The sequence below is a fragment of the Salvia miltiorrhiza genome, chromosome 8, assembly GCF_028751815.1.
Source record: "Salvia miltiorrhiza cultivar Shanhuang (shh) chromosome 8, IMPLAD_Smil_shh, whole genome shotgun sequence".
NCBI lineage: Eukaryota > Viridiplantae > Streptophyta > Magnoliopsida > Lamiales > Lamiaceae > Salvia > Salvia miltiorrhiza.
Window position 1 is genome coordinate 9,442,187 of NC_080394.1, and position 15,809 is coordinate 9,457,995.

A 15,809-nucleotide genomic window follows, 5' to 3' on the forward strand; every position below is an offset into this window, starting at 1 on the left:
TGTAGCACGAGTTTTAAGAAAAAGGATAAGTGATCCCAATAAATTAGAAAAAGTAGAAATAATTAATAAGATTATTTTCAAAAGTTGTGGATCCATTAGTAACAATGTAGTATGTAAATATATGAAGATTAATTGTAAGGATGATAGTTAGTGGAATTATGTACAAAATTGGACTATGAAGATGTACGTTTTGTGTGGACAGATAAAAATGAAAAAATGGGAAGATGTTTCTTAGAGGGATGGAGTAGTATATTCATACTCTTTACTTAATTGAAGGACAATTATATATTTTAATTGAATTAAGAATTTCTCATGTTAAATTAAAAAATAGTAGCATGAGATGAAATAATTTGTCCAACAGAATGCAGCCAAATGTACTGAATTCTATAAAACTATACGGTAGCACAAGATAATTGTCTGATATGTTTTGTCCCCAGCATCCACACTTGAATCCTCCGCCGTTCACACAACACCGCCAATCATCACCCCTCTATGCTTGATAATATGGCAGCGTCGAGTTCCCGAGCAGGAGGAATGTTATGGAGAGAGGCAGAAATGTGGTCCGAACCTCAAAAGGTGCCTGTGTTGTATTATCTGTCCAGGAATGGGCAGCTCGAGCACCCCCATTTCATGGAGGTTCCTCTCTCCTCTCCCCGCGGCCTCTTTCTCAAAGGTATCAATAATCAAATTATGTATGCATATCACCCACCCAGTATTTTAATTAACTCGATCGCTCTACTCTACATGTTGTTGTACAGATGTAATCAACCGCTTGAATGCGCTTCGCGGGAAAGGCATGGCGTTCATGTATTCCTGGTCTTGCAAAAGGTAGAGTTCCGATCCTTTTGTCTTTTATACCGCGCGACGCGCCATGAATTAATTCAATATGATCTCTAATCAGGAGCTACAAAAATGGTTTTGTATGGCACGATTTGTCGGAGAATGATCTAATCTTCCCGGCGCACGGCCACGACTACATTCTCAAAGGATCGGAGAACGCGTTTCTCGACGTCGGATCTCCGCCGCCGGACGACAGGCGGCGGCGCAACCAGTCGTGCAGCTCCATCGACTTCGAGTACAGCGTCTACAATCGCGAGTGCTCCAGCAAACCAGCCGCCGCCGACGTCTCAACACAGACGGAGATCGAGATCTCGCCGCCGCCGTCCGATTCGAGCCCTGAGACCTTGGGCACCTTGATGAAAGCGGACGGGCAGGTGAGGCTACGGCCGGCGGCGGCGGCGAGCAGCAGCCATCGCCATCATCACATCCAGCGGTGTCGATCGTCAGCACTGCTGATGCAGCTGATCTCGTGCGGTTCTATGCCGTTTAAGGACTGTGGGACCGGGGCCGGGGGGCAGGGGATGATCGGCGGGCAGCACAAGATGAGGGCGTCACGTGGCGAGAGCGGAGGTGGGAAACTGGAGGAGAAGGAGTATTTCAGCGGGAGCTTAGTGGAGACAAACAAACGGGAATTCCCTGCTCTCAAACGCTCCAATTCTTACAATGCAGACCGGTGACTTCCTTGTTTTGCTCACTCTATTATTCTTTATTAAATAAAATTTACATTACTACGTGTCTTGCTTGCTATGTTTCTGAGATGTGTGCAGTAATATCACATGATACTTGTTGCTGTTTTATTAATTCTCTTATTTTTATTTTTGGCATCCAAGTGTTATCTCATTTCTACAGCAGTTTTTGTCTTGGTTTTGTGTATTTCAGTTTTATGTTTTTGTTTGCATTATGCTTTGTGATCAAAATATATCTCAAGTATAAGGGTGCTACGACTTATAAGTCTTTTAAAATATCTTATATGAGTATATTGAAATTTTCTTTGAGTAAATATGGTAATAAAAGTCAAATCTAAGGGTAGAAAAGTATGAAGTTAGATTAATGTGAAATATGTACGTTTTGATGATATGACTGTAAAATATTTTCCTATTCGTATCTGCTAAAAGGCTAAAAATGCGGATCCGCCCTATCAGTGCAGTGTAGTGGTTTTGATTGTATTGAAATAGAAAATAAAATGCCCATTAAAACATTTTATTTTTACTTGACCCATTGAAACTATTGACCGCAGTAAATTATGTGATACTTTGTGGAATAATGAATCGGGCATTTATTGCGAGTGTTAATTTATGTAGAGAATCTTATGAAATACTTACTAGTTGGCATGAACTGTCCGATTTGAATGTAAATTTCTATATTTTGTTTGTAAATTGTGTAGAATTGAATTCTCCTGCTACGTTGCAGGAGCCTAAATTTGGAAGTTGCAGAGAAAGAGACGGAAAAGCTGAAAGCGAAATGCATACCAACAAAAACCAAGGCGCACCCATCCACCAGAAAAGAAGGCAGTATTAGTATTAGTGCCATTGATGGTTATACCTAATATGAGGGTAGGTAGTAAAATTTCTTGAATTGTTATGGTGGTAATTACCTTGTCATTTTCCATATTCACCAGCAGATCTAGATTATCTTTCACACTACGGTAACAAATTTAATGTAATTATATCATGGCCGTAACACAGCCATCTAGAGACAGAGAGAGGGTGAAGCGACCATAAATGCTTGAGAAAATTCATCCACGGAGACTAATCTATACATTACTGCTCTTGATGTTACCTACAAATTCACCACTAAAAAGGATATATCATGCAGTGTATGTGTATGTTAGTGATAGTGTGAGGCAAATTGAGAAAATATTTACTTCTTGAACAAAGTCTGCAACTCCTCTTCTGTGAAGCCCAAGCTCTCCAAAAATTCTACAACATCGTGGCGAGAAGAGAATTATGTCGTCCAAGAGTTAAAAAGTCTGCAGCAGAGAAATGCATGATGGCACTTCCTCTGTGAATGTTTTACTGAATTCACGATTTCTATTTTCTCGGCATGGACAATATTTTCAAAATTTCATTTGTGGAAATTTGATCTTGAGAAAACAGGGGAATTTTGAATTTATTTTATATGTTAAGAGATTGTACGTAATTTCTTTAAAATTAATTTTTATAAATTTAATAATTTATTATAAATTTTAAACGGGGCTATAAGGTATAATGGTACAATCATAATTATTTTTTTAAAATAAAGGATTATAGTGAAAAATTGGGAGATGTGTTTAAAATTGCCCATACTGAATTACTTAGATTAATTTCTTAGTTCTATTCTCTTCCTGTTAAATTCTGAATTCACAGATATTACATGCATATAACAATTTTTTTTTCGGAATTGGAAGAGTAATTGCTAGCTTGCACTTGATTTGTACAATTATATATTTTATCATAAATGTTTTGACAACAACATCATTCAATTCGGGGGAAGAAAAAAATCAGTCACACGTGAAACCAAATTTTAATAAATTTTGTAGCTATTTCGGTGATCAACATGCACTTAAATATTTAGGCTAGTCCGCCGTCGTACATATGATTCGTACGAATAATACTTTAGTGAAGACTCCTTTAATTTTCACACAATAAATTAATTTATTGGTTTGATTTTTCAGATACATACGTGAACATGATACATGGATTGGTTTGTCATAGTCACAAAGAAGTCAATTTCTTTTTTCTTTTCTTTTTTTCAGGAATAAGCATATTAAGATAAAAAGGGTACCAGGAGTACCAAAATCAGGTTCAGAGAACAAGGAAGAAGACTCCTTTAATTTTCACACAATCATAATTTGATCCCTGAATTTCACCGTTCGTAGATAGGAATTCACATGACGTTGACTATTCATACGATAAAAGAGTACTAAATCTATCACGGTATTATCGTTAACTTATGTTTTGGTATTGATGTGAAATTTTAAATACTTTAGAATCAATTTAACTTCGATTTATTTTAAATCTCATTTGTAGTTTCTTTAGTCAAATCATAGAATATTTTAATTTATTGTTTTCTCAAAAGGTTAGTATATAAAAGAAAAAGAGGTGAACAAGAATTGAATATCCGTGTATTTAATTAAAAAAAAAGGAAAAACAAATGATGTGATCTAGAGACTTTTAAAACAAAATTGTGGGAATGATTGGAAAAAAACTAAACATACGCTTACAAAATCCAAACTTTATGATTGGGTTGTGATTGAAATGAGTGAGTACATGTTTCTTCCTACCCTCAATCATCAACTATTGTTATGGATTTGACTTTTTATTCTCTGCACACGTAATTTCTTCTGCTTTCTCTTTGTACCCATTGAACACTTAACACTTCCTAAATTCCACTTTAAAGTTTAAAGTATACGTATTCCCTGAAAATTCCTAGAAAATTCCCTGAAAATTGGACGAAAAATCACTTTGAGATGCTATTAAAATACCCCTCCCTTCCATTATTAGTAGCACGTTTTTTCATTTTAAGGTGTCCCAAATTAAATGACTCATTTCTATTTTTAATAATAATTTTATGCTACAAATCACATGGGCCCATATACCTTTACACACTTTTACTCTACAATCTTACTTTCCTTGATCTCCATTTTCTCCGTGCAGACATGTGCCATAAACAATAAGACGGATGGAGTAATATTTATGGATCTAATATATATTTATTTCGTCTCAATTAATTTGATCAATTCTTTTTTAACTGTCCGAACTAAGTTGATTTATTTTCTTATATATAAATAATTAAGGAAAATTTAGAGATGTTAAACATTTTAAATTTTATCATTAATCAGGCTTAGCTCCCCTATCAGTTCAATCCTAATCTATTTTCTCTGGATCATCACATTCATGTTGCCCTAACATCTCTCTCCCTCTCCCTGTCCCTCTCTCTCTCTCTCTATCAAATCTTCTCACGCTGCATCAGTGGAAATCATAATATATTCTTTAATTATTTCTTTAATAAATTTAATTGGTGTGGTGCATTTCAACTTGGATAAATCTCAACCACTTTTGTAAAAATACATTGTTATATCCGTTTTCATTTGATGAAATTTTATAAAAAAAAAATTAATAGATGTTAGAAGAAGAAGAAGAAGAAGAAGAAATATGTAAATTTGACATAAGATATGATGGAGAATTGATGTGCTGCATTTGGTGGTAATCATATCATGTGGAATTTGTGACATTAAAATTGATTGTTGAGCATAATCTCATTTGAAGCTTGAACAATTGTAATTGACTTTTGAACATCATCTTTGGAGCTTGAAAGGTCATAACTCAATTCTAAGGGGGGTGTATTTGTTGTGGAGTTTAATAGATTTCTATGGATTTTAAAAGTCTGGGTGTATTCGTTCCAGACTTTTAAAAGTCTGCAGAAATCTGGGTGTATTCGTTCAAGACTTTTAAAAGTCCATATAAATCTGGGTGTATTCGTTTCAGACTTTTTAAAATCCATACAAATCTAGGTGTATTCGTTATTCCATTGACTTCAAATCCGGAATGACTTTCATGGATTTCATCCAAAAAATACACACGACGAAATCCGGCCAAGAACCACGAGAATTGAAATTCATGGAGTTTTGAGCGAGCGCTGAGTTCCAGCGGCCGCGGCCAAGAAGCCAGCGACCGCTGGAACTCAACCACCGTTGAGAGAGTCCAGCAGACGCTGGATTTGAGCGTGCGCTGGATTTGTGATAATTGCTTCAATAAATTGAAAAGGCCTTTTGAAGCTGATACACCATCTCATTCATCTGTGAGCAGACTTGGAAGTATGAACCAGGGGATGAGTGATATAGTAGTCAAAGATGAAAAGTTGGATATAAGATCTCGGCCTCCGCTGGCTAGGTTCTCTTCTATGGAATCCTCGAAACATGGGGAAATTCACACCACAAAGAGGAATAAGAAACTTGATTTCAGTAGCAGTCGTGTCTCACCAATCCCAAGTGGGAGTTCTCAGTGGGTCTCGAATTGTTTCTCGATCAACATCACCAATATCAAGAAGGGGAATCCAGCGCTCGCTGGATTCCCAGCGCTTGCTGGGTTTCCAGCGGTGCTGGGACTCAGCGGGCGTTGGCATCATGGATTTCAATTCCAGAATTATCCCATAAATTCTTCGAAAATCAGTGAAAATCGGGGTGAAATCCAACCACGAATTCTTTGAAAGTCGTCTGGAATCTATGTGAATTCCATGGAATTTAAATTCCATGGACTTTTTAAAGTCTGTGGAAATCCACAACGAATACACCCCCCTAAGTATCATACGAAGATTGAAAGACCACATTTTGACTTGTGAGCATCATCTTATCAATAGTTTAAAATACATAATTGAGTTTTGAGCATCATCCCCTTGGGATCATCTCTGACTTATGAGCATTATTTCATTTGGAATTTTAAAAACCATAACTAAATTATGAATATCATCATCTGGAGCTTGAAATAACATCAAATGTAAAATTATATCAAATCATAATTTCAATTGTCAGCTCTCTAACAAACAAAATTCTAACAACTTAATTAATAATAATTAAAAAATTATTAATAATTTGAATTAATTTAATAATTCATAATTAAATTTTTTATTATAAATTATTGTGATAATAATTATCTGTCTCAATACATATTCAAACATTACATAATAAATAATAATAAACGGCTTCAAAATTTATGTATTTGTATATGTCCAAACTCAATTAAAAAGTGGTTTTAATGCTCATCTTTTACATAACCCAATAATTTTTTCCCGAGAGTTTATCAGCATCACACTAAACATTTATATATATATATATATATATATAATAAAATATAGTAATAATTATCATTTTTATTTTCATGAATTTACTAGTATATTTTAATATTTACTATTTCTATTACAATTAACATGCACATATAATTTAATAGCATCACATCACAATTAGATACGCAAATATTTATAAACAATACTATCTCCGTTTCACTTCAATTGACTTAGTTTCCTTTTCGAGCCGTCTCACCTGACTTCACCTTTTTTCCTTTTTGAGTAATAAATTTTCACTATAAAATATATGAGCCCACATAATTTACATTATTTTACACTACAATCTTACTCTATTTAATATAGATTAGATTCTAATGTTCTATAATTTCGTGTGTGATCATGTCTCATTATTATATTTAATATTTTTTTATAAAATAAAAACTATTATATTAATAGGAATTATATTTAAGTTTTACTTAAAAATTATATACCCCAGTTTTAGATTTATCAACTCCTGTAATGATATAAACTGGAGTAATAAAAGTGAAATGAAATAATAAAAAAATATCTATCCCAATCCAATTACATGAAATAAATTTTAATTAATAATTACAAAATTAATTTAAATCATATAAAATTAAAATGTTAAAATAAAAAGAGTAAAGAAAATTAAAATAATTGTAAGTGAGATACACGGTATAGCGACGGAGCTAGACTTTTTTGAGTCAGTGGTTCAATTTCTTTGATAAAATTAATGATTAAATTAAAATAATTATAATACATTCAAATTACATGATAAGTTGAAAATAAAAAATAAATAATGTTTCGTAAATTAAAATATTTCTCTCCTAATAACTTCTATTAGGAACATGTAAATATACATCATTTTCGATGTAAGGTAATAAACAATTATTTAAAATTTTGTATTACATATGATTACGAAGAATACTTTTGATGATCTTTAAATAAGAAAAAAATTAAATTAGTGCTTAGAACTTGTAGTTGTGTTGGTTGAGAAATTATCATTACTTAATCACCATCACATTTTCTAAATTCCAAGGATCATCATTCCCTCTGATATTCCCTCTGTTCAATATCAGAAAAGCTTATAATTAAAAAAAATAAGCACATTGAAATGGGTAGAGAAAAGGAGCATGCTAACACCAATTAACTTGATCTATTTTCTTATATGTAATGACTTTTTTATTTTATTCATTTTATTGCCAAACATATTTTATATATTAAATATTAATTTCTTAAATTTTGTGTCAAGAAAAATTGAGCAATCTAAGTGGGAGGAAGGGAGGAAAATTTATAGAGTTCGTTATTGAGCCTCACTTTGAACATCCGAACTCTCCTTTTCTTTCTTTTTTTTTCCCTTATGTTAATTTTCATTTATCGTCACCCCATTTTATTTAATTTAATTGGTGAGTTTTGTTAAAAATAAAAAATAAAAAATAATAATTGGTGAGGGTGTTTGCTAGCATGCGCGATGGGGGCACCGCATCTCCTCTAAACAAGGCGCGCAGCATAGCCAACTACGGACGGCGTGTCCGTCTCCCCCTCTTTCTCGAAATAGAATTGTGATCATTTTGGTTTCTATGCAGAGCGGTTAGTAAAATTCGCACTGACAAAAAAAGAAACAACATTCAACGACGCCGTATTGTGAAGGAATCCGTACCACCGGCGAGGTTTAATGGCCGCACCACCGGCAAGGGCGCGAGCAGATTACGACTGTCTTATCAAGCTTCTCCTCATCGGCGACAGCGGTTGGTCGTCATTCCATTTTCATTGTTGCATTTTTTTCCCCGTACTTTTCTTACCTTTCTCGATATTACGTTGATGTTCGAATCCGTGATTTAATTGATCGTGTGAAGGTCCGTTTTTGTCTTATAAAATCTATTTTTGTTCGGATCTGTAACTCAATATTGGTATGCGTTCGCATTTATTCACTTTATGGCATATTGGTTTTTAAATATCTGCAAATACCGATTACGGGCATATGGCAGTGGAGAATTTTCAAAATTTGCGAAGAAGTCGATTTTTTTTTTTTTTTTGGGAATTGAATGTGGTTGATAACGTAGAAGAATTTGTGGTGGTGATGTGTATGTAACATTCAATATGTTGCTTCTGCAAACTCTTTCTTGTTATCGGAGTTGGTTCTCGAGTTTATTTCTGGCTTTTATCATTTAATATTGAACAATCCAATTTTTGGTTCTGCTTTCAAGCTCTTACTTTCTTCTGAAACTAATAGCGTTTGTGGTCTCACACATGTGATTTCTTTAGCCATTCTCTCGATTTCTGTAACCTCGAGTTTGTCTTGAGGAGTTGGGAATCTCCAATTCTCAGTTGCTGGCGATTTCTTAACTTAGAGTTGCTTGTACCGCGATAAGTTTTGCTTATCTGCAACAATATATCTGTTACTTTTGATTGCTCACTATTGGATGCAGACTGGAGAATTTTCCTTTCATATCTTTACTAATTTTGCCTTTTGTCTTCTGTCCTTCAGGTGTAGGTAAGAGTTGTCTTCTTTTGCGATTTTCTGATGGTTCCTTCACGACTAGTTTCATTACCACCATTGGGTAAGCTCTCTATTTTCGTAGAGAACTGTAAACTGCTTTGTATGGGTACTGAATGTGCGTATAATTTACTCCATAGAATTGATTTTAAGATAAGAACTGTTGAACTCGATGGCAAACGAATCAAGCTCCAAATCTGGGATACCGCTGGTCAAGAAAGATTCAGAACAATCACTACAGGTAAGTTCTAATTGCCTTCTTTGAGCGAGAAGTTTGCTTAAGCTGTTATTTTATTTGTTTCCTTGTGTTTCTAGGTAGTTATGGAGACTAAAGCTTAAAGCATTGGCTCAATTTCATGTAGTTTATCTGACTGTTTCTCAACTCATTCATTTTTTTTAACACAAACCTTGATGAATTGATTTTCCATGATTGGCTTATGGTGCAGAAGACCAAAATCTGATTTACATATTTGTTAGATTAGATCATTAGAATAATTACCTAAGTATTCTCACAATAATCAACACGTATTATCATACCACAAGTAACGGGCTTTCATCAATTCATTAATTTCCGAGCGGGCTCTCCAGCTCTTAAAGAATCACTAATCCTTTTCTTGGTTCTCTTTTCTTTTTTACTCGCACCTTAGCCCTTAGGAATGCTTTACTATTTGTATATTTGTGAATCACATTCAAGCCATGCACAAAACACATATTTCTTCTGTTCTTCTCATGCAAAATATTCTTCCCAGCTTACTACCGTGGAGCAATGGGCATATTGCTTGTCTATGATGTCACTGATGAGGCGTCCTTTAACAGTAAGGTTTCTTCCCCTACATCTGTTGACCAAATTGCCTGGCATGTATTTTCTTCACTCTGTAGCTGTAGTTCACCTAGCGCAGACCCATCCCTCCTGTTTTTTTCATGCCCTGCAGCCATATTTGGAATTGAACTCATTAAATAATAGTGTTAGTTTTCTGTTTCATAAATTCATTCTTACATATTCTGTATCTTGCCAACTATATCCTTATCAAGAGCGACCTCTCTTGAATAGGAGTATCTTTTTATTATCCCTATTCACAGACTTTTGGTTTTGGATTCCATTTGAAAACATGGAAACCTTGGGTTTCCTGCATTCACCCTTGAAATGGGAAAAACAGACATATTAATAACAAAAATAAAATCCTGGAGAATAAAGAACTAGAATTTGATTATCATTTTGGACAGTGATACATCAACCCTTTTTATTTTTTGGGGTGTACGTCACTGGTTTCTTACTGATCATAGTCATACATGATTTTCTATCCAGACATTAGGAACTGGATCAGAAACATCGAACAGCATGCTTCTGACAATGTCAACAAGATATTGGTAGGAAACAAAGCTGACATGGATGAAAGCAAGAGGGTATTTTCCTGTCTTAACTTTGTTTTAGCAAATTTTTTTGGATAGTTATGTGTTGCTTGTGGTTTTAGGCTAGCTTGCAGACATAGGTCAATCTTATGTTTTACTTGTCATCTCACCGAGTTAGTACAAACTATTTTTTCAAATTATATTTTCATGATTATTAAGTTAATGCAGATAGTATATTATTTTTTGGAAAATAAGTTTTACGAATAGGGTTTTGCTGATGAGTTGGTTAAAAAAGAGTTGTTCATCCTATTGTCGGACTGGCACTGACTTTTTTCAAGAATTAAAGAAACATTATGGAACCATTTCCCAATATAAGAATCATGCTACCATCTCTTATTCCGATGCCGCAAGATATCTTTGAAATGGTCAAAAATAGGAGCCTTAGGCAGCCTGGTTTTCCAAGTTATAAATAAAAAAGCTGCATATGACAACAATTAGCTCTAGCTGAATTTGCCTTACATCCCGGATTAGAAACACTGGCTCTAAAGTATTGGATTTACTCGCTTTTCAAAAAAGAAATTTAATCCTCAAGAAGAGATCAAAAGGAAAATGATGGGATTGTATGTAGCAGCAGACCATCAAGGTTTTGAGATATTGCAATCAGAAAGGCCTCAGTTCCAATATGAAAAGATCTTTCAGTTCACCAATTTTATTCTTAAAGGAGATATCAAAGTTAAGGTTAAAAGAAATGCACAATGTGGATTCAAGCTGGTCTTGCTTTTACCTTTCTCTTTCTTCTTTTCTTGACTCTGGAAATGTCTGGAATAAATTTCAATTGTTTACTTCTGTTTAGGCTGTTTCAACCGCCAAGGGTCAAGCATTGGCAGATGAGTACGGGATAAAATTCTTTGAAACCGTGAGTACTCTGAGAATTCTCCATAAGCAGACACAGTTAATGTATGTGCAATTTAAAGGGTATATCTTTCTGCAGAGCGCTAAAACCAATCACAATGTGGAAGAAGTTTTCTTCTCTATAGCTAGGGACATAAAGCAAAGGCTTTCAGAGTCGGAGAGCAAATCAGAGGTAAACTTGAAGGTTTTACCTGGCACGATTTTAAGATGTAACTCGTTTAGTCAGGTCCCTTGTTGATGAAGTGCATGTGTTTTTTAGCAACCGTCAACGATCAAGATGAATCAGCCGGATGCAGCTGGTGGAGGTGGGCAAGCTGCACCCAAGTCAGCTTGCTGTGGTTGAATATGCAAGGTACAAAGGCTGAGGGCAGTTAAGTAGGTGCTACATCTTGAGCTATTGTGGTGAAAATGCATCAGTCCTCAGCAAATTTTTCTGTTTTGGTTATGCATTATTATTAGGGTGGTTTCACTGGAAGAGGTTAAATTGAGTTTTGCTTCAGTTTGCTCCTAGATTTGATTACATCTAGCCGTCACTGCAGACTTCACATTTTCTCTTCATGATTCTGTTTTGACGTTGCATGTTAGATAAAATTCTACAGAGATACTTGGCCTCTGTCTCTCTTCAAGCAAGCAAAAAAGGATCATTAAGTCAGCAATTGTAATCGTTTTTAGTAATCCTTTGTTTTTGTACAAGCTTCTCTCTCTCTCTCTCTCTCCCAGCATGAGGATTGCTATTTAGTTGGTCTTCGTTGCAAATGTCCAGAAAGATATGTAATAAACTTGACGGAATAACATGATATTATATTCGTGATATGTTGATATTTGGATAAAAAGATACTAGTAAATTTTATTTGGAATAGCCGAATAGAGAATCTGAAGCAGTCGCAGGGATATATCTAATTTAATTATGTTTAAAAGTCTTTCATCATCTTTAGACTTTCTGGTGTCGTCATTATATTGAAAATGTTTTCCTACAGATCTTGGGCATACCGTGGCCAGTTATGATTAATGACTTTGGGTAGGGCTGAACTCGTTCTAGTAAGAATTATGGAATTGATTCTACAGAAAATGAAAATAAAATAAAATAATAATAATAATAATAATAATAATAAAGAATTATGGATTTTAGTATGTATTGGCAATACTGATATGAGGTACAAATTGAATGAACATTAAGATGTGATGGTATCTTGTGAAAGATGTTCTCATGTGAGAATATGTGGGCATCATATTCAATTAGAATTTAGAATTCATAAATTCTAATTGTGGACCTATGTATTTTCATGTGAGAATGTTCTCACAAGAGATTTTGTCAAATAAAATATCATGAAAAAGTAACCATATAACAGAATTCTCTATAAATCAAATGAACTAAGAGGGTAACCAAACATCAATTGAGGAATATATCAGTTAATATATATATCAGTTTATGACAGTTAATTTTTCCCACCTCGTATTTTCTTTAGGTATAACAATGAAGTGATTAAAAATATATATGAATTATATGGATATTTATTTCTTGATATAGAAAATACAGTTATGAAGGGCCAAATTCCCAGGTGACCCATCTCACATCACTTCCCCAGTTTGACTCATCGTACAATGTAGAGGACAGAAGTAGGCCCATTTCATAAATAAAAAATTAGCATAATACGAAATTATGAGCAAAAATAATACTTAATCTGAAAACAAACGTGATGAAAAATGATAACAATAACTCACAGTGTTAGCTTGAGCGTTGAGACAGCGACACATCACACTGATGGAGCTACGCCACCACCGCTACCGCTCAGCCTCAAACTCAATGCTGGTTCCCTACGCCCACCGGCAGCTGGCGGTGGTTCCGGCCAGTGCCTCAGGGTCCCGCCTGAGGGTCCCCCGCGGATGGGATGTGGAGGAGGTGCCACGCCCCGACGGCTCCCGCTCTGACAGGGTTCATTTCAATTACTCCCTCTTCTGGCATTGGATGCTTTTCCTGAAATTAATTGTGCATTTTGTTATGAGCATGCAGTACTACTATGAGCCCGGCTCTGGAAGAAGATTCAGGTCCACTAAAGAAGTTGATAGATATCTCAACGGAGAACCTAACTACTCCTTTGGATCCAAGACTGCGATGATCCTGCCTTTTAAGAGGGTAACCAAACATCAATTGTGGAATTCTTCTCTTTAATTTGATTGCCTTGATATATAATTAGTTAATCGCTTGTAATTCTACTCTATTGGTTTCTCCGCAGAGTCGTGGATGTCGATATCGGAGGATGATGGTTTCTGGTGGAAAGGTAAACCACTCCTTCGTAACTGGTAATCCTAAATTCGAAACTTAGTAATCACAAATCAAGTTCTGGATCGATATAGGAACTATTCCTCACCATCACCAACACAACAATTCTACTTCCTGTTTCATACTAAGTGCTCGTTTGGTTCAAGTAAAGGAATGGAAAGGAATGGAATCAAATAAATTAGTGGAATGGTAACAATAATCATTGCTTTTATTGAGTGTTTGGTTTAACAATGGAAAAGAATCATTAGTATGAGATTCTCTTTCTTTTGTTTCCCCTCTATTTTGAGGGGTAACAAATTGAGTGATTGGATTACCCTCAAGTAAGGGTAATGGTTAACTCATTACCCAAACCAAACAACAAGTAATGGATTCAATTAATTGAATCCATTTCCAACCTCTAAAAACACTCAACCAAACGTGGGCTAAATGACTAAATGTTTATGGATCTGGATGACTATGGCCTAGTTGATACAAATGCTCAAGAGTTGAGGGATTCAGTTGCTTCCTAGTAAAACTTCATTGCTTAACATACTTTTGCCTAGATAAATGACATTGTATGCAATGCCGTTGCCTACTTTTTTGTATGATGCATCCAACCGATGGTGTTAGTGGGGAAAAAAAGGAATTTTCTTTGTTATTGTATGCTTGTGTGCTAATTAGCTTAATTCCTAGTTTTGATGAAAATGCTGTTACAGTTGCTGAGAGTGGATAATGAAGGAAGCAAGAATCATTTGGCTGTAGTACGGGAAGCCCCCGATATTCTTCCAGATGGTTGGATTGTGGAGGAGGTACCTCGTAAGTATATGAACAACACTGACAAGGTAATGTCATGCTACTTTTCCTTTTTATCTATTTCCCACCTCATATTTGAATCCTATATCAAATAACAATTTTATTTCATAAACATTGCATCATCTTAGGCCACAGTTAACAGAGAAAGTTCCAATTAAAAGTATTTATGTTGTCTATGGTCCAGTAACATGTACCGTGATTGTAGCAGTGCAACTGATGTCTTAGTGCCATTGGGTTTAGCCTAACTTTATTTGTGCATTTGTGTATCATTTCCTTGACTATTACCATTACTCTCTCCCTGTCCTTTCATTCTTATTCTTTAAAGGATTGGAAACTGAAATGACATTGATTGCACTTTGTCGTACAGTATTACTATGAACCTGAGACTGGAGTGAAGTTTCGGTCCCTGGTTGCCATTGAGAGGTATTTGGCAGATTTCGATGAAGATGCCCCATTATCCAAGACATTAGAAGAGATTATGGAAAATAAACCTCTTGCAAAGGCTTTTAAACTGGAAAATCACAAGGTAAGATAATTTGTTATTGTTGAGATGATGGCCATATTTTCCATAGTTGAAAATATCTAATTATTACTTGCTTTGGCCTTCTTAGAGCTCCTCTAGAAGGAAGAAAGACACTTCTCGAGAAAAATCACAAGCCTCATCTTTTATCGAGCCACCAATAAAAGTGACTTGGGTTCTTGCCAGTGCACAAGGGGATTCGTGGAACCCTTTCATCTCTGAGGCATTGGTCCCGGACGCTGTTAAGCAACAATGGACAAACAGATTCATGCTTTTCATGAAGGATGGAACCAGCAATTTTCAGAACTTCCAAGCATAGCGAGGTATATTCACTCCTTCACTGAGATACATTCTTATCCAATTAAAAAGATTAATCAATCTCTTCATTTTCTAGCAATGTAAAACCAAGAAAAGTGGAGTTATAGTATGGTACTTATGAAAGCACTTACTTAATACCGATATAGAACAGCCTCGATGATCTTAAAAGGGTATAATTCCAGCTGAAATAGCTTGTTTTCAGATTCAGTATGCCTAGTTAACTTAAATCTGTGTCTTGACTGTGCAGTTAAAGATTAGCTGAACAGAGCCCGCCGTCGAGGATTAACAGATGCTAGGACACTGGTTCATCAGTTTGTGTGCAATGTAACTGCTGCTGTTGTTGTTGTACATCTTTATTTGTTGTCTTGTGCTGATTTGCTGTTCTGCCCATGTATATATTCTTCTCTCTACTGCCACTTTAGTTGTTGTAAGAATGAGCATCTCCAAAACTTTAGATAGTTTGGAGCAATATATGATCAACTATTTTCTATTTTCAATCAGTTCTGATCATTACTCAC

General features: G+C 35.1%; 3 protein-coding genes across 4 annotated transcripts; all 3 read left to right on the forward strand.

The window, feature by feature from the left end:
* Positions 1–353: 353 nt before the first annotated feature.
* LOC131000758 (protein SOSEKI 5-like) lies at positions 354–2,597 on the forward strand. The gene is made up of 4 exons (XM_057926822.1): positions 354–673; positions 759–828; positions 902–1,513; positions 2,251–2,597. Exons 1-4 carry the CDS (start codon positions 493–495, stop codon positions 2,384–2,386), a joined length of 999 nt encoding a protein of 332 aa, XP_057782805.1. The 5' UTR covers positions 354–492; the 3' UTR covers positions 2,387–2,597.
* A 5,411-nt stretch (positions 2,598–8,008) lies between these two features.
* On the forward strand, positions 8,009–12,073 carry LOC131000762 (ras-related protein RABE1c-like). Its single transcript, XM_057926826.1, has 8 exons — positions 8,009–8,369; positions 9,110–9,182; positions 9,259–9,359; positions 9,868–9,933; positions 10,425–10,522; positions 11,322–11,384; positions 11,460–11,552; positions 11,640–12,073. Exons 1-8 carry the CDS (start codon positions 8,297–8,299, stop codon positions 11,721–11,723), a joined length of 651 nt encoding a protein of 216 aa, XP_057782809.1. The 5' UTR covers positions 8,009–8,296; the 3' UTR covers positions 11,724–12,073.
* Positions 12,074–12,855: 782 nt separating this feature from the next.
* LOC131000761 (methyl-CpG-binding domain-containing protein 7) lies at positions 12,856–15,788 on the forward strand. 2 transcript variants are annotated; one of them, XM_057926825.1, is made up of 7 exons: positions 12,856–13,313; positions 13,392–13,514; positions 13,615–13,659; positions 14,357–14,482; positions 14,821–14,979; positions 15,065–15,296; positions 15,368–15,457. In XM_057926825.1, exons 1-6 carry the CDS (start codon positions 13,143–13,145, stop codon positions 15,290–15,292), a joined length of 852 nt encoding a protein of 283 aa, XP_057782808.1. In that variant the 5' UTR covers positions 12,856–13,142; the 3' UTR covers positions 15,293–15,296; positions 15,368–15,457. The 2 variants fall into 2 exon arrangements, with proteins under 2 accessions (XP_057782808.1, XP_057782807.1); XM_057926824.1 differs by lacking the exon at positions 15,368–15,457 and adding an exon at positions 15,539–15,788 and having other exon boundaries at positions 12,866–13,313.
* The last annotated feature ends 21 nt before the right edge of the window (positions 15,789–15,809 follow it).